General features: G+C 38.4%; 1 protein-coding gene across 5 annotated transcripts in view; it reads left to right on the top strand.

The window, feature by feature from the left end:
- BACH1 (BTB domain and CNC homolog 1) overlaps nucleotides 1-13,673 on the top strand; it is a 40,130-nt gene extending 26,457 nt beyond the window's left edge. For 4 of the 5 annotated variants that reach the window (XM_032865455.1, XM_032865458.1, XM_032865456.1 and 1 more), the window contains exons 4-5: nucleotides 1,580-1,786; nucleotides 13,020-13,673. In XM_032865455.1, coding sequence (XP_032721346.1) covers nucleotides 1,580-1,786; nucleotides 13,020-13,478 — 666 coding nt within the window. In that variant the 3' untranslated portion in view covers nucleotides 13,479-13,673. Of the gene's footprint in view, nucleotides 1-1,579; nucleotides 1,787-12,706; nucleotides 12,861-13,019 lie in introns of all 5 variants that reach the window. The other variant, XR_004383625.1, reaches the window with a different exon arrangement.
- The last annotated feature ends 5,264 nt before the right edge of the window (nucleotides 13,674-18,937 follow it).

Here is an 18,937-nt window from a genome sequence, read left to right as displayed (position 1 = left end):
GCCACTAGGGAAATATGAGCAGGCTCGGGGGTTGGAAACCCATAGACCATGTGATCAGTACCAAAAGAGTGTGACCACTCTTCTGTGGTGAAGAACAGGACTTCTCCGTTCATGTATTTCAAGCAGGTATATTTATGTTTGCCTTGGAGTGGATTCACACGTTGGCTGTTTAATTGTTTAAATCAAATACCGTGTCCCAAGACAGGGAAGAAAAGAGTCTGTGACTGTTACATGGTAACTCCTGGAAAAATGCAACATATATTCCTATCTTATTCATTGCCACAGGATCCCTGGACTAGTCACTTAGCAGTGACTTAGTAGTGACTAGGTGTAGGAATGTGGCTTCTAATGCTGAGTTTTCTTTGCCTTAGTTTTTCAGAGCCATTAATTTTTTCCTTATTTTCCTTAGCCATTTCAGCCATTAATTTAATGTCTTAATAATTTGGCATGAGTTACATGTAGCTGATATGGTATTAACCTTACCAAGCATGACCTGTGTAGTTTGTGTACAAATGTTTGTATTTGATAGCTGCTTTTTTGTAAAACATTACCATAATTCCAGTGATAATAAATGCTTGTTGGTTCTTTATCATTTTCTTTAGTTTCTAGCTGTTGGATGACATGGGTTTAATAAAAGAGGGACAGATGTTCTCCCCCTCCACCCACCGCTGGCTTGGCTTTGAAGGGAGGTTATAGGTGATTTAATTTAAGAAGTAATATGTACGTGTGAGATATTTCTATAGATCTATTTATGGCATTTATAAACCCAGTGTTTGGAACTATGAAAATAATATTAAAAAATAAAACATTTAAGAAATCTAAAACATTTTGTATAACTAGTTTCTCTAAGTTTGAAAGACAGATTAAGTAGGTTTCCAGAGAAACTTGATCAGTGTTTTGTAAGCATTTTTGATAATATCATTAAATTGTCACACAGTTTATTTAAAAAAAAAAATTTCTCCTTTTTCCAAATTTAAGTATGTTGAAAATGACTTTGAAATATTCATAAGGCTTTTCTAACCATTTCTATACTGGAAAGTGAAATGTGTAGATTTTTAAGTTGAGTTATATGAAACTGCTATTCTCTTGACAGAAAACTTGATTTTCTGAAATGCCTTAGAAATTACTAGTGTAATTATACCAGTGTTCAATCAGTGCTACCCAGTAATATAAGTCAAAGTATAAAATATATATATATATATTTTTTAGTTTGGTCAGACACATTAAAAATGCTTTAAAAAGAAGTTTAAAGATATTTTTGTGTTATTAAAATACCCTAGTAAAAGAACTTAAATTCTCTTTATTTTAAATACATGAATATTTGTGTTAATATTTTTATTTGCTAAAAAAATATGCTTCTCAATTTTCTTGTTTTCTGAATGCTCTTAAATAATCTAGAAATATCAAATTATCAGTCATTTTTAATAAGGGATTATATAGAAATTGGGAATAGAGGTCTATTTTTTTTTAAGTTTAAATAAAATTCCCTGGAAAATATAGATGTGTATCTTCCTCTTCCTAGATTTAAGTGTAACTCCATAGTATGGCAACAATTACTCATGTTTATTTTACATTCTAGGTAAAACTGCCATTTAATGCACAACGAATAATTTCACTCTCTCGAAATGATTTTCAATCCTTGTTGAAAATGCACAAGCTGACTCCAGAACAACTGGAATGTATCCATGATATTCGAAGAAGAAGTAAAAACAGAATTGCTGCACAGCGCTGTCGCAAGAGGAAACTTGACTGCATACAGAATCTTGAATCAGAAATTGAGAAGCTGGTAAGGATACAAGTTTCTTGCTGCTTAAATTCTACCAAACTCATTCATTCTTTCTTTTTTATAGAGGAAATCACTGTTTCAATTCCCAAGTCAGCTGTAATGCTCAGTTATACGTTAATTTCAAAATTTACCAATTACCATTTTAAGAAAATAAATTATATGACATTTTCAGAAAGTTTAAGAAATGAGAAAATGAGAGTTTTCATAGACTGTTTTCCTTATGTGAGTATTCTACCTTTTTAGGGTGTTATGCTATAACATGTAAATTTTGAACTATTTCTGGGTGGTTTTTTAATGATATATAAATAAAGGGTAATTTTACTGACTGCTTAATTCTTTTTTGAAGGATTTTATTTATTTATTTGAGAGAGAGAGAATGCATGCATGAGCACAAGATAACATGAGGGGGGCTGCCCACAGAGGCAGAGGGAAAAGAAAGCGCCCCACCAAGCAGGAAGCTCAGTGATGTGGGGCTTGATCCCAGAACCCCGGGATCATGACTTGAGCCGAAGGCAGATGATTAACCAGCTGAGGCACCCAGGTGCCCCACAGTTTACCGAATTTTTAGTGTCTGGGTAAAGATTAAAGAAATGATGAAACACTTTAATCTCTTTGTCGGTGTTTGGTGTCTATAAAAGCTAATGTTCTAGTTGTTCATTTAAATGAACTGTAAACTTGAATAACTTGTTTTTGTTGCTACCAGAACAAATAAAACAACTTGGATCTTTCATCTAAGGGAAAAAACTCATACGCTGGTATGGATAGAAATTTTAAGATCTAATGAGACTCTAAGTAGAAGAATGCTTACTTTATTGAATCTTGTTATTTACTCCACCATCAAAATAAATTAATTGAAAAATGGATTCATTTGCACCCAAGTTTCTCTGTTCTCCTGATGGTTGATGGAAGGAAGCATTGTATGAAAGAAAATAACTGTGGTGGAGAAAGCAGGGAAGCCAGCCCCTAGAAGTAGTAAAAACATTCTTTGAATATTTCGTTTTGAGTCTTTGTTAATTGTTGGTGAAAGTTTAAAATTGTGATTGTAGCAAGTCTTCAAGCACAAACATTCTACCTATGAATAACAATAGGGCAGCAACATTTTAGTAAAAAGAAACAGTCTGTCCAGGAGATGCATCCTTATTTTATGCTGTATCTGATTATTATGATAATGTTGTGATTTCCTCCATTGAATCCATCTTTGCCCTCATCACAGAAAACAAAACAAAACAAAAACAAAATAAAAAACCAGTCTGTGCCTTTATATACCTTCAGAAGAGAGGAAAAATAAAAACTTACTCATACGTTGTGGTCAGTACCCTGTTTACCTGTTACAGTAATTTGGATACTGGCTGTAAGAAACAAACCATCTGAAGCATGAATGAATGACTTAATGAATGCATTTGTTGTAAGGATAGAGGCGTGTCTCATATAGAGACCAAAGAATGGAGCAGGCCTTGTAAGTAGCATAGAACGAGCAAGTGGAAAAGTGCCAGGAACCCAGACAGTCTTCTCTCTCAGCTCCTCTCTCTGCACCTGCTCACGCGGCACTCCATGGGTGGCTCTCTGTGCCACTGAGTGCACATGGGATGAATGGCTGCAGTGTGACTTCCGTATAGTTCACTCTCCTCCAGGGTCTAGTGCAGATGGAGATGACAGTTTTAGTTCTAAATTCCCAAGGAGGTGAGCATCTAATTGGCTTATTTCAGCTCAGGTGTCCTCTTCTGTGATGAGAGAGCAGGAACAGATAGCGGCGACGTAGCTGCTGAGAGCCCCCCTTGGGCAGGCAGAGTAGATAGTCTGCCAGCGATCTGCTCACCCAGGTGTGCGCCGGTCCGAGCTCAGCCCAGTTTCATTCTTCTCCCCAGTATCACCAGAGAAGACATGCTAGCTTTTTTTTTTTTTTTTGAGCAGAGTGACTTGCCTTGTGCTTTAGCTTCCTTAAACTCTGCCCAGTCCTTCATGCTGCTCACGGTTCTAGTAATTTATCCAGACACACTCCAGTTGCAAAGGGTAAGGGGCACTTGTAAAGTTCAGTCTTGCCACAGATCTCTCTCTGGTGAAAATAAGCAGAGAGTGTGTTACTTATTAGCTTATAGGACTAAGAAAGCTGGCCCTTTTCCTAGAAGTAAAATAATTTGAGCCTTAAGATATTTATTACATTAAGAAGTTTACTTAGAATTTAGACCCTGGTTATTGGGTGATGTTATGGGTCTTGTCTTTTGGTAAAGAGAGCAGGGCCTATAGTAGTTAACAGCCACACTTCTACCGCAAGTTTGTGTTTACTAGTATGGAGAGCTGAGAATGTGGGGGACCGTGACAGATCTGTTCGTTTGTTTTTAAATGATACTCTTTGGAAACATGGCCAGTAGACAAGCAGTTATTTCCCAGTATTTATAGTCTGGGTGGTATTTTAGCAAACCTATTTAAGGGAAAATACTTGTTTTGTAACTAAACAGCCATGTTACTATAGCCGCTAACTGATTAGGTTAACATATAAATAAATGCCCAGTAACTGGTCTGGTGATATTCATGTGAAGGGTCCCATATTTCAGTAAGCTTCAGTCTTTGGCTGTTGGCTATAAACTTTCTGTGGTTTGTCCTAAGAGTCATAGCATAATAGACTGGATGGATCAACACATGAAAGAAGTGTTTCAGTTACAGTAAGAACAGTGATTCTAAAAAGTCCTCAAGATGGGTCCACGGAATAATGATCATGTATAAAAAACACTTTAATAGTCTGAGTGTGCTGGGGAAGCGAAAGGGTGATGTTAGTTCGAATTCAGTAAATTAATGAGCTGTATTTCTCAACAAGAAGTCCTGCAGAATCTAACTGGAACCCTTGAAGAAAAAGAAAGATGTGTATTTATTTAAATTGATGGTAACTCTAACATTTATTTAAAATTTGATAGTGTATTAGAGGTTAAGTGTTGATTTGGCATTATATTCACAATAAGGATTTTGAATATGTATAATCTACAAACCAACCAATAACATGGCTTTTTTTTTTTTAAACCAATATACAAAGTTCAAGAATCATTCAACTTCTGTTTATGTATTTGGCTTACAAAGCTCTTATCTTTATAGGGTTCTTTACAAGGTCCATGTTTTTTTTTTTTTCTGGAACATTAATTCCAAAGTTAGCAAATAATATGTTTCTATACCATTTTGGCCTCAAGGAAAGGTAACCCTGAAATCAAAGGAACTCAGCTTTTTTTTTTTTTTTAAAGATTTTATTTATTTATTTGACAGAGATCACAAGTAGACAGAGAGCAGGCAGAGAAGGGGGGTGGGAAGCAGGCTCCCTGCTGAGCAGGAGCCCGATGTGGGGCTCGATCCAGGACCCTGGGATCATGACCTGAGTCGAAGGCAGAGGCTTTAACCCACTGAGCCACCCAGGCGCCCAAAGGAACTCAGCATTTATTTATTTATTTATTTAGTTAGTTAGTTAGTTATTTGACAGAGAGAGAGAGAGAAATCACAAGTAGGCAAAGAGGCAGGTAGAGAGAGAGGGGGAAGCAGGCTTCCCACCGAGCAAAGAGCCCGATGTGGGAGTCCATCCCAGGACCCTGAGATCTTGACCTGAGCCGAAGGCAGAGGCTAACCCACTGAGCCACTTAGGCACCCCAAGGAATTTAGCTTTTAAAGAAAAAAGTTATCAAAGTGTGTTTCTCTTAGATGGCATCAAATATTGATTGATATCAGAATCAGAATCTTCAGAAAACCACTTGAATTAAGACATCATTTTGTTTCATTGCCATTGTCCATTGTGATGGTATAGGAGTACAGAGACCTCATTTGTCCTTAATGTTTGCATCTTATGGGAAGATTACATTATTTTATTAAAAATAAACCTGTTTCAGCACAGGTTAAGAATAAACCACATGCTACTGGCTGCTCTACCCACATGCACACTGCCCTCTCCAGACTCACCCACTGGGCCCTTCTGGATTTGCCCATTGCCATTCTGTGATACCTTTGAGCAGCACACCTTGAAATGTGGTTTGTGGACCATTGGCATCAGAGTTATCTGGGGATGTCCTTTCAAAAATGCACTTTCCTAAAAAAAAAGATCAATAGGAAAATAAAATGCATGTTGCTTAATCCCACCCCAGAGTTGTGAGAGGGGCTCAGAAGTATGCATTTTATAAGTGTTTCCAGGGAAAATCTTTATGCCCATTTAAATTTGAGAGCCTGTTGCACTGGGACACAGAGTTCAGATGGAGGCTATGGAGTCAAATGGCTGGAAATTTTGTCTGACTACTTTGGTAGCTTTGTGGCCTGGGGACATTATTTTACCTCTAATACCAACATTCCCTCATTGGTGATATGGGGATAAGGATAGCATCTCCCACAGGATCTGTGCAAAGATCACTTGCCATTAGGGATGGGAAGATTTTTGTATTACTCAGCACATGTCCAGGGCTCAACAAATCTTGTAGTATTTTTAAATAAAAGTAGTTCTCTTTTCTTTCTCTGAGCATCTGCCAAGCATATTAAATGTTGTGCTGGGTACCAGGAAATCAAAGATAAACGAGAGGTAGTCCTTGCCAATAAAATGCGTGTATTCTCAGAGGGAGCCAGGTTTATGTGTTCTCATGTTTTCTTTAGATTTCGTCTTCCTCCCTTGCCTTCTGAAAATTTCAAGCTTTCAGGAAAGTGAAATGAATAGTGTAATAAACATCCTCATGTCAATTCAACAGTTACTGACATTTTGTCACATTTGCTTCTCTGTTGGTCTTTCTGGGCAGATGTATGTCCCTGCTCTGGTTAGGCTGGTCTGTCTGTCTGTCTGTCTGTGTCTCTCCCTGTCAGTCCGTTTTGGTCTCTTTCTAAGCACAGTTGGTTGATCTTGGTCTCACTGTCTTTTCTCTCTTGGTCTCTGTTGCTCTTCTTTTATTTTCTGAATCATTTAAAAGCCACCACATTATGACATTTCACCCCTAAATGCTAACACATGTATCTCCTAAAAAACAGACATTCTTACATATCTTTACCAGTATTTTTATCCCACCTGAGAAAAAATAAATCCTCTATATTATATTTACTTCCTATTCAGATTATGCTCATTGTTCCCCAGATATATTTCATATATACACTTTTTTCCCCAAACTAGGGTCCAGTCATCACAGAACACATCTGGTTATGCCTTTTAGTCTCTAAATCTAGAGCGCTCCCCAACCCCTTTTTAAAATCACTTTTAAAAGTAACTTTTTGAGGAGTCCCGGCCAAATTTCTCTAAAATGTCCCACTTTTAATAATTGATTGTTTTGGGGTGCCTGGGTGGCTCAGTGGGTTAAGCTTCTGCCTTCAGCTCAGGTCATGATCTCAGGGTCCTGGGATCGAGTCCTGCATCGGGCTCTCTGTTCAGCAGGGAGCCTGCTTCCCCCTCTCTCTCTGCCTGCCTCTCTGCCTCCTTGTGATCTCTCTCTGTCAAATAAATAAAATCTTAAAAAAAAAAATTGATTGTTTTTAACAATTAGTTTTAGCTTGTTCTTCCATTTTCACATAAACTGCAAAAGTTTACGATGTTGAAGTGAAGTGAAATGTGAATTGGTGTTGTGTCCTTTCTGTTGTGTTGTGTGGTGGGGCACGCGCTGGCAGGGTGGCCCACTTGCATAGGTGGGGATTTTCCAGGTTATGTTTTTTCCTCTGTAATTGTTCAGTAATCTGTGAAGTATTACTTAGGCCATTTAGGAGCATCCTGTTCCCCACTACTCCGACATTTTTTGTTTTCTAGTATATGTTGGTGACCTTTACCATGGATGTTGCGAAATAGTGACTTTTCCACTTCTGTCCTTTGTTCCACTTACAGTCATGCTTAATTGATACTCCTCTTTTCTTTTTTACTTATTTATTTATTTTTTGGTATTCCTCTTATTTATTTTTATTTTTAATTTTTTGAAAAGATTTTTACTCATTTATTTTAGAGAGTTAGAGCACGGAGGAAGAGGGAGAGGGAGAAGCAGGCTCCCCGCTGAGCAGAGTCTGATGTGGGGCTCGATCCCAGGACTCTGGGATCATGACCTGAGCCAAAGGTAGATGCTTAACTGACTGAGCCACCCAGGCGTTCTGGTATTCCTCTTTTAAAAATAACTTTTCTTTCCTCCTGTTTTCCCTCCCCCCTACCACACTCTTTTAGTATCACTATGGACTCAGGGATTAATTTTTTCCTAATTGAATTTCTTATAGTCCATAGTAGTCATTAGCCTTTTTGATGTTGATATTTTCTCAAACTTGGCCAAAGAGAACCGCCCCCCGCCCAAGCCAGCTGCTATGTCCTTTTGACATGACCCCATTAGTGGTTCTGTGCCCCCTGGAATAATATGTCACAGGCTCACCTTAGATCTCCTGTGTCCCAAGATTTGGAATCATTTCTTCAAAATTCCCTGATTCCTTTTAGCAGGTATTAAACTTAAGAAAGCATGCGTTTTGCTGGGGTGTGTTGATCTGGGAAATTGTGTGTGTATGTTTGTGTGTAAAATCATGTGTACATTAAGTATGTTTGTCATGCTTTGATAAATAAAAGTAAAAAAAATAATAGAAATCACAAGTTCATGTAGATATTTTCAGTAAAAATTTCGTAGTATAGAGCTTTTCTCTTTGCTTCTATGTTTGTCTTTTGTCTCTTTCCATTATAGGGAAAATCTTGGCTCCCGGTTATATTAATATATTTTCTCTTTGCTTTATGCAAATATATTTATAATATATGACTACATATATATAAGTATAAAGCAAACAGGAAAGATTTTGTTAAAGTAATAGTAAATATAATTGTATGTGTTAGTATAAAGCAAATAGTAAATGTATCATAACTATATTATAGTTATAATTATATGTTAAAATATATAATTATATATTTTATGTAATCACAAAATTACAGCATCAGTATTACTATTAACAATAAGCAGATGGAGTAAAATTTAAGATTTGTTTGCCCTTTTTTGTCCTTAAATATATTCCATACTATTGAAATTGAAGTAATTTTTTTGTCTGTGCTAGCAATTTGATATACGATAAAATTAATCTGTTTCTGTTTGTATTATATGATTTGCTCTTCACAGTTTTTGTGTAATTTTCAAATATATAAAGCATTGATATGTTTCAGAAGTTAAAACTATGTTTAAAAAAAGCTGTACTCCAAAAAGTCTTGAGCCCATGCTCTCCCTATACCCTATTCGTAGCTATTTCCTATGGGTAACTTTTTATTGGCCTCTGAATTTTTTCCTTGTTTTTTTTTTTTTTTTTTTTTCTAAAAACAGGTTAGTATTTTGTGTTTATCTTAGTACCCTTTCTGCTACTAAACATTCTATATGTACTTTCTGTATTTTACTGTTTTCACTTAAGAAGTGGTTTACAGGAAACACTTTTAGTTCAAAAAGGTTGTCATTCTTTTTTTTTTTTAAAGATTTTATTTATTAACTTGTTTATCTGTTTATTTAGAGTGTGATGGGTGGGGGGCAGAGGGAGAGAGAGAGAGAGAATCTCAAGCAGACTCTGTGCTGAGCTTAGAGTCAGCTGTGGGACTCGATCCCATGACCCTGAGATCATGACCTGACCTGAAGTCAAGGGTCACACACCCAACTGACTGAGCCCCCAGGTGCCCCGAGGTTGTCATTCCTTTTACAGCTCCATATATTCAGCTGTGACTATAGCATAGTGTCCATACCAGTTTCTTATTGGTGGACATTTGGGACACTGCAATGAATAACTTTATACATTTTTTTTTGTGTGTGTGTGTGTGTGTGTGTGTGTGTTTAAGGAGATGTGTCCTTAGGGATAGATTCTTAGAAGTAGGATTGTTAGATCAAGGGTAAATACATATGTAATTTTGTTAGATATGAATAAATTCTGCTCAGTAGCGGTTGTAGTATTTTGCCTTCCCACCAGCTAGCTGCATCTGTGTATCTGTCTGCCCACAGCCTCAGCAAGGAGTTTTTCCTCAGCTTTGGGTTTTTTTCATTCTGATCATGAGAATTGGTATTGCATGGTGGCTTTTATTTTTGTTCTCTTATAAGTGAAATTGAGCATTTGTATTTATACTTTTAAGGGCCACTTGTATATTTCTCCTGTTTATGTAGAGGCTTTACATCATAAGGAACCATCAATCACCATTGCCTAGTAGTGAGTACTCTTTAACCTAAAAAATTGTCACTGTCAGCTAGTCCTTTTGGTGCCAAAGTCTTTTATCCCTTATCTTTATTGGATGAGTTATATTTAAAATATATTTTTTAAACTTCCTGTGTTTGAGTGAATATTGCATACTAGCTATTGAAAATGTGGATTTGAATGTAAATTTGTTGTGATAAAATGCAGAATGGCACCAGGATGCCAGTTTTATTTTTCTTATAGATCTGCGTTTAAAGCCACAGTACCTCAGACTTGTGCTTTATATGATTGTATTACAGGAAAATTAAAATATATAAATAGGTAGAAAAATAAACATATATAGTGGAAGTAGGTAGAAAAATTAAAATATATGGTATAAATAGGTAAAATATATTGTAGAAATAGGTGTATTGTACAAATAGAAATATAGGTGTATATAGGAGAATTAAAATATATTGTAGAAATAGGTAGAGTAGGTAAAAAATATAGATGCTGGTAGAGCATGTTTGGGAGGTAGCTTTAATAAGATACCATGATGCAATTAAGTTGAGTTATTTTCATTTAATGAATATTACCAAAGTAAATTTGTGTTTTAGAATTAGAATGAAATGGAAAAATCAGCTAACTGCCTGGAAACTTACCTGTGTGGGAGTTTAAGTACAGGGGAAAATCTGGGAGCATTTAATCATGGTAGAGTTCCAGGGTTGTACCTGTTGGTTTTAGTTGTAAGCAGGTCATTCTGTATGGGACACACAAAGAGTGTCATCATGTCACCCATTATTTAGTGGGGTAGGAGTAGGGAGAATATTTAAGGTCATATCAGTGTTTATCTAAAGATAATAGGAGTTATAAAGTATTTGTCATCTTTCTAGTATCTGTAGGTTTAAAGTAGCCATTCTGATTTCTGGGAGAAAGCTTAGAACTCATGATTTTGCTTAGCCATGTTTAATTTAAAAGACCAATCAGCAGTTAACACTTCATCCTGGGTGGCTCAGTCAGTTAAACATCTGCCTTCAGCTCAGGTTGTGATCCCAGGGTCCTGGGATTGAGCCCCACATCAGGCTCCCTGCTTGGTAGGGGGTCTGGTTCTCCCTCTCTCTCTGCCTGCCACTCCCCTGCTTGTAATCTCTCTCTGTCCAATAAATAAAATCTTTAAAAAAAACAACAAACGAGAAACATTTCATCTGTTTATGTTTAGAGCGGAGACTCATTCAGCTTCGATAGAGGAGTCCATGGCTGAGTATTGTGACTCAGGAAAAATACTTCTTATTTTCCTCTAGAAGCTTTGTTTCCATCCTCATTTGGTTTGGCTTTTAGGAGACCATAAAAGGAAGTGGGTACTGATCACATTAAATATATTCCTTCTTGGGCAGGTAGAGTGGTAGGCCCTGTTCTTGCCCTCTCAGTACCTGTGGATTCATTTTATCAGAAGCCTACAACTGACAAACTTTCTGTAACCAAAAATACACTGTCAAACACTGATTTTGGTTTTATTTATTTATTCATTTATATTTAAAAAATATATATATATTCTTGACCTGTACGTGTCTTTCCAAAATAGAACAATTCTATAAAAATATGAACAAACTGGAGAATACTTGGTGATATAAAATTGAGTACTTTGGGGTGGTGGGTGGCTCAGTTGGTTAAGCACCTGACTTTGGCTCAGGTTGTGATAACAGGGTCTTGGGATCCAGCGCCATGTCAGGCTCTCTGCTTAGTGGGGAGTCAGCTTGTCTCTCTCCTTCTACCTCTACTTGTGCTCTCTCTCTAATAAGTAAATAAAATAAATTAAAAAAATACAATTTAGTACTTTATATTCAAAACATTAGATGCCTTGAAATATTTAAAAACTATCAATAATTAGATTCGTGTATAATTTTTTAAGAAAAACTTTTACGTAAAACCGTAGCAGCACTTTTATATAAAGTAAATTTCTTTTTACCCTTTTAGCTGATTTTGTTCCAGAATAGAATCCATTTAAAGGATGGTCATTGTTGATTATCACTCTGAAATAAATGGTCTGATGTTAGCCTCCAACCTCTGCTCTCCAGGGCCTGCCAGTGAGCAGAAAGCCAAGAGAGTGTCATTAAGTTGTATAGGAGAAACCTTTCACCTATCAACATTTATTTACTCTTAATTTATAAGATTAAAGATTATTTGGTTTCCTGGCTCATACAGGTAAGAAGCAATGCAGGGTTGGTAGAATAGGAAGGACAAGGTGGGACCTTGATGGAAAGAGACAGCATCAGCAAGTGATGGTGGATAGGAAGGCAGGAACCAGGAAAACTTTTGAAACATTCTGTGGTTGGATCGTTCCTGTAGGGATAAAAAAAAAAAAAAAATTAAGTAGTAATAATAACAGCACCAAAAATAGTAATTAAAAAGCATAAAATTCCTCCCCAAACTCCTCACATTTGAGTAATTCACTCACTAGCTTTCTGACTCTGAGCACATTAAACTCAGTGTCCCATCCATGAAATGGGTTCATTAGTACTTAAATCAACAGAGTCATTGCATGAATGACAGTTGAGATTGCATATCTGAAAGCATTGAGCACAATATCTGTCATGAACTAAATGCTCCATGATTAGAGTTGCATAGTTATGATGACTGTACTTGTACTTTTGGTTATATTCTGTCTCAAATGTCAGGCCCACATTTGTTTACAATCTGCAAATCCAGAAAGCTCTGAAGACCTGGCAAGTTTGTCATAAAGTATTTGATCAGAAAACTGATGTTGGCTGACATCGGGCTGTGTCCTTCTTTCTCCCACGTTGTGCATAATTTTATATTTTAATGTGTTTTATTTAGAAATGTGAAGATGTTTGACAGTGGGGGTACTGCCCCAGACCCTGCTAGAGGGATTATGTGTGCATCCACGTTGTCTTCTAAAATCTGAAATATTCTGAATCCTGTGATACATCTGGGCCTCAGAATTTTGGATGAGGGATCATGGGCCTCTGAGGTACTTAGTAGATTTTTGGATTGAGTTGAAAGTAAAAATTCTATGTGATCTTATTTAATGAGAAGACAGCAGTAGATACGAAATGTTTGGTTACCTTAGAAATGTTGATTGAGCTACTAAACTAAACACGAGTCATTGTCTTCTCCTTCCCCCTCCCAGCAAAATGAAAAGGAGAGCTTGTTGAAAGAGAGAGATCACATTTTGTCCACGCTGGGCGAGACGAAGCAGAACCTCACTGGACTGTGCCAGCAGGTCTGTAAAGAAGCAGCGCTAAGTCAAGAACAGATCCAGATACTTGCGAAGTACTCAGCTTCAGATTGCCCGCTCTCACTTTTAATTTCTGAAAAAGAAAAAAGTACTCCTGATGGTGAACGTGTGTTACCGTCCCTTTTGAGTTTACCCGAGGGGCCCCCAGCAGGGCCACCCGCCTGCGAACCAAGCGCTTGCCATCCCAGTGCACAGAGCGGCGGGTCGGCGGGCTGTGCGCCCGGCCAGGAGCCCCGGGCCGCTGCCAGCACTGCGCCTGAGCAGGCCGGGCTCGGAGAACTGTGCCAGCCGGGGGGAGGCATCTCTGATTTCTGCCAGCAGATGACGGATAAATGTACTACTGATGAGTAAACTTGCATTCATGTCCTTCACACCACTCGTTTTCTACTGCTGTTTCGTTGTCTTAAATGCATAATATAGCTTCTGTCTCTTAATGATACTGTTTTTTGCCCCTGGTAGTTTGCTGTTAAGAGAATTCCTCTGCAGTGAATCCTGATTTTTCTCTGATTTCCATGAGATGCAGAAATTACATGCCCCCTGGATCCCGAAAAACCACCTGTGATAAAGCAGTAAGGCTTTAAAAGCTCATGTTATTAAGAATAATAACTGTGAGTAGTAACTTCCCAGCACGCAAAATAAATTTGAGAATGAAAGCAGCGTATCAATCAACAGCCTTACAGCCTGAAATGTCTGCAGGGTTCCTACTGAAGAAGGAGCCCGAAAAAGTGTTGTAATCTGACCTTTCTGCATTACACTGGGTTTAACAGAAGATGCCTCCCCGGGTCATGCTGGTGGAGCTCAGTTCTGCCTAGAAGTCAACTAACTGAGAAAAACTCGTGTAGAATCGCAGTGTGAGAACAACACTGTCTTTCCTGAATCCTGGAGCTCTGCTCTTCTTTCACTGAAGCCAGGGATTGGTCGGCCGACACCACGACTGCTTACCTCTCCTGGGAGTAGGTAGGAGACAGCAGCATGCGGGTGGCCTGAGGCAGAGGCTCCTGCGCTCCCCCGGCGTCAGCTTCAGAAATTCTGGCCGTGTCAACAGGAGAGGTGTTGTGCCCCCTCCTTTGTTCTCTGCAGTCTCTACCACATCTAGGTCCATATGACGGACATCCTGATGTTCTCCTTTTTGAAGAAATAGGACTTGGGATACAGTGGTGTGAAGGATGCGTTGGCAGCATTGTTGTAGCCTCCCTAGACTTCCCGAGAGCTTTCCAGAATCCAAGGCTGTTGGTCTTCCCAGCAGAGGTCACCCGTGCGTCTTTCCACTGCGGGGAGGGCCGACTGCTGACATTGGTCGGAGCAGCAGTTAGTTCTTCCTCTGGTTTCTGAAGTCCTGTGGTTTGCTTGTATAAAGCACTACTGTAGATAAAAATGTATCTGCAAACATAAAGGTTTGTGAAGTAGGATGCAACTCAATCTTGTTCCATTGTGGGTTTGAATTTGGGAACCAGATGTAATCTTTCTTCCCCAAATCTGGTATATAAGGGCACACCGATCATTTTGACTTGGGCATTTTGTAATCGGTCCTTGCGTTCATTTTTTCCTGTTTGAAAATAAAGTGTGTATAATCTCAGCACATACCCCATAACATTTTTCAGTGGTTCTTGGCCATTCTGATGTTACAGGCTTGTTTGAGAGGCAGATAGACCTATGGATTATGAACCTTCTCAACAATTTTTTCTAAAAATTGCATATATTCACGTGGGCAGAAGCATTTGCAGAGCGGAGTTTTAAAGGGAACACAGGAATAACTGACCGTGTTGGACTGGAAAGTACTGAATTGCACCGGGATCAGATAGCCGAGAGGCTTTAACCGCTTGCATTCTGAGTCTAGTGAAGGACTTGGGTAGCTGACCCGGGAGACGAGCATCCATCCCGCAGGAGGGAGTCTGAAGCAAGTAGACCTTTGTCCTGACAGCTTATGGGGACCAGACTTACTACTTCCGAGTAATTTTGTCAAATGTTTATCCTTTTCAATGGGGAGGTGGGTGGTTGGGGGAGATACTGCTAGTATATTTTCAGTGGTTGTATGTTATCTCTGTTACTGACTTAGTTGTAAGAGAAAACTAGTTGGGCTTGCTTATTTTCTAGAGGCTTTTATAAGTACCCTTAAGAACTTGTCAGGGAGAGTAATTCTATGATAATGCATCCCATGCTACAAAGACGTGTGTGTGTATACCCTATCTATATAATATCCCCATGTAGCTATTTCTTTGATACTTGTAATTTTAAATTTTAACTTCAAAATATAAAATAATATAAAAACTTTTCTGGTTTACAAAATGTAAAATCTTATACAAACCAGTGGAATCCTTGATTTCCTACCTCAGTGTACACTCAGCTGTTTGTCGTATCGGTTTGTGTATGTGCAAATGTCACATAACCTTTTGCTTTAACTGCTACTGTAAATAACTGCTTTGAAAGGTTACTTAATATTTTATGATACAACCCAGTTGTCTCCAGAATTTAAATATGATTTTTAAGACACTTGGTTTAAATTTCTCTCTGCATATAAACTTAAGTTCAGCATTAGGGGTTTATTTTCATGATAATTCTGATTATTGGCCAACTGTAATATTTTGTAAAACATAGCATTACTTTTAATAGCCAGCATGTAATACAAGTAACTACACTACCTCATACCTACATGATTTTCAAATTGTAATACAGAGGGACAGAGAGAGAAAAAGATTTTATCTTTGTTTTTCGGCCATAAGGTGGGGAAGTTTTCTATATATTGCATAGCATTACACATTTATGCCTATTTTAACATTAACTTCTAAAGAAGTTTTTTCTAAGAAAGTTTGTTTTGATTTTTTTTTTTTAAGGCTGCAGAAGAGGACAAATGACAGGATTATGTATATACAGTGTATATCTTTTCCTTCATGCAGAATTTTGGAAAGGTTGTTTTCAGTTTGTGTATGGCATATTTACATGATCATTGTTCCTTATTTTATTAATTGGCCTTCTCAGTGCTTGATGATTTTCAAGACAGTTATGTCTGACTCAGTAAAGTAACATTACCTTAAAATTGCTTTCATTGTTTGAATTCTACAGCTACAGCAAATAATCTGTTAAATTGTTACATCCAGATCAAATATGGTTATAAATTAAATCTTGGTTCTCCATCTGTAAATTTAATAACATAATTTACTGTAGCTTAATGCTTAACCAGTTTTAAATAAGGAGTTAAATATATTTGATGCAGTAGACGATACAGGTTGCATGTGGACACTTAGCCACATTAACAACTTGGGAAAAAAAATCAAATGGCAATGCTATAATGAATTCTCAGGTGAACTTTTTTCAGTTTTGAAACATCTATTTTGAATCTGTAAATATTTTAAGTGTTTTATTAGGCATGTAATAAACTATTCTTTGAGATCTATTGGGCAGTTTGAAAATTTAAAGCCATAATGGTAAAAGTTGGCATTCTGATGGTGAAATAAACGGAAATAATAACATCTATTGATTTTTTTGTATCTTTCACAATATAATTTTCTAATGCAATAAAACCATTAAATTTATATATCCATATCCTGTTAAGGTCATGATTCATTAAAAGGCAACTTTTACAGTATTTAATTTACATTCTTCTTCAATGTGCTTATCCAAATGTAGCAAAACCATAAATGTTAGATATTGGTTGATAAATTGACAGATAATAAAATTATCTAAAATTGCCTCTAATTGAATACAGTTGTACATTCCATTTCCATTTTCTCACCTTTCGTGTGAATTTACTAATTTTACGCTTTTGGTCCAAATCAGTATGACTTACAGAATTTGTATGAGATAATCTTTCATTGTTTATTATGCTTGAAAAAAAATATTCCCAGCACTCAGATAGTTAAGGAAACACAGATTTTAGCCTGATTACTGATTTACTTAATCTCCATCTTCAGATAGAGTTGTAGGGTGTTTTTAAGGGTTGTTAGGGCTTTTAAGGGGGTACTATATTAGTCCTTAATTTTATCTATCTATCTATCTATCTATCACCTATTAAGTAGGCTTCACGCCAGCATGGATCCCAATGTGGGGCTTGAACTCATGACCCTGAGCTCAAGACCTGAGCTGAGAGCAAAAATCATTTGCTTAATCAACCAAGGCACCCAGGAGCCCGATCCTCTTAATTTTTAAAGATTTATCTGCTGAGTCACCTCTACTAGGTTCCATTCAACTTCTAATCAGGCCTTGTAATCAAGCTTTGAGCAGCTGCTCAGAGCTATTGGCAGTCTAGAGCATGGTCTGGACCATTTGAGAAATAAAAAGATGGTAGGTGAAGTCCACACTGCTGATGGAGGCCGGGTTGTAAGACAGCTTTATAGCCGCTTTGCCCAGTGAATTTGCTGAAAGCAAACTCTGGAATTAGGCCTGAGAAAGCTGCCTCCGAGGGATAGTTTCTCCTTTATGTGGACTTAAGCTCTGCAGTGCCAACTGTAGACAAGCCACGTGCACCCAACACTAGTCCCTCCACCATTCCTTCCTTGGGCCTGAACACAAAATGTCACTTGGGGCAGTGGCTGTAGTGCTGGTGACACTGGCCTGGCATTGCTGGTCAGGACTAGAACCCTGCTAGCACTCTCTGCTGCATTGGCCCCTAGCTGCCTTGAAACAGCTGGAAGAAGCACATGTTCTTCCCAGGTTTGCCTAAAAGCCTGGCGTAGAGTGCTTTCCGGCCTGGAAACTGCGGCAGGGGTGCCTGGAGGTTGCATGCTGGGCTGAGGGCCTGCTGTTGGTATTCGGACATCCACAGCCCTGCTGCTTGCAGCTTGATTTAACCGATGCTACGTTGCACTCACTTTCTAAGGCTCCTGCAGTCCACCAAAGGGCGCCTTATTGGGGATATTCCTTCCAATTGAATTTGAGTTCGCAGGTAGTAGATTTTAGAAAGTGGGCATTGACAGACCAGCACTGGGGGGAAACTGATACAAGGAATCTCTCCATCTGCTTTCCATATCTCAGAAACCTCTGAGTGTGGACCATAGCTTTTGGGCATGCTACGCACTGTGTTCTGGGAGTAGAACTTTGCCTGGGATAACTGCTCTAGTGGCTGGAGATTGGCCGACTTTCAAAACAGGTGGTGCAAATGCTGTGGTGATCTTGTGTGTCTCATTATTAACTGAGTCACTTTAGACTCCTGGCATTGGGCCCGTAAACTTCTGAGTCCCTGAAAGAATGACACTTTCTATGATGGGTGACCCACTCCTTTACTGAGGTCTTCATGCCTTTTGCTTAAAGGCTTACTCAGCCGTTTCAAAGGCCCAAGGAGGGCCGTTCAGACTCCACAGAAAGTCCCATTTGGTGAGTAAAGCACCAGGAGCTCCATGACCCTCCAGATCCAAAATGCTCACAGAATGGTCTAAAACCTCTCACCCAGGCCACCTGGTCTACTGTGAACACCCACCGGCCAATATGAGACTCCACCTGTCACCAAATTTAAAATTCCCTGGCCTCCATGCTACAGCACTCGTCCACATGATTCCGGATCACATATCCTATTCTGATGTTGATGGCTCCACGTCTCTAATACTGCTGCCCACAGGCCTCCACAGGATCATTCCTTATTCTCCTCCTGAATTATGAAAAATTCGAGAAATAAAATGAAGGGATGGTGGATGGAAACCCAAAATAAAACCTTAGGGTACTGATCAAGAATAGCTGAAGGAAAAGCTTAGAGGGCCTAGAGGAAGTCCAGGATGGGGCCAGTTTGCCAGGTCAGTTCGTCTCCTGTTGTTAGCAAGCGCACCACCCACAGACTTCCTCACTCATCAGCATGGATGTGTGTGTGTGTGTTGGGGACGGGG

This window comes from Lontra canadensis, unplaced genomic scaffold (assembly GCF_010015895.1).
Source record: "Lontra canadensis isolate GAN:19392208 unplaced genomic scaffold, GSC_riverotter_1.0 scaffold29, whole genome shotgun sequence".
Lineage (NCBI taxonomy): Eukaryota > Metazoa > Chordata > Mammalia > Carnivora > Mustelidae > Lontra > Lontra canadensis.
This window is presented reverse-complemented; position numbering and strand designations above follow the sequence as displayed.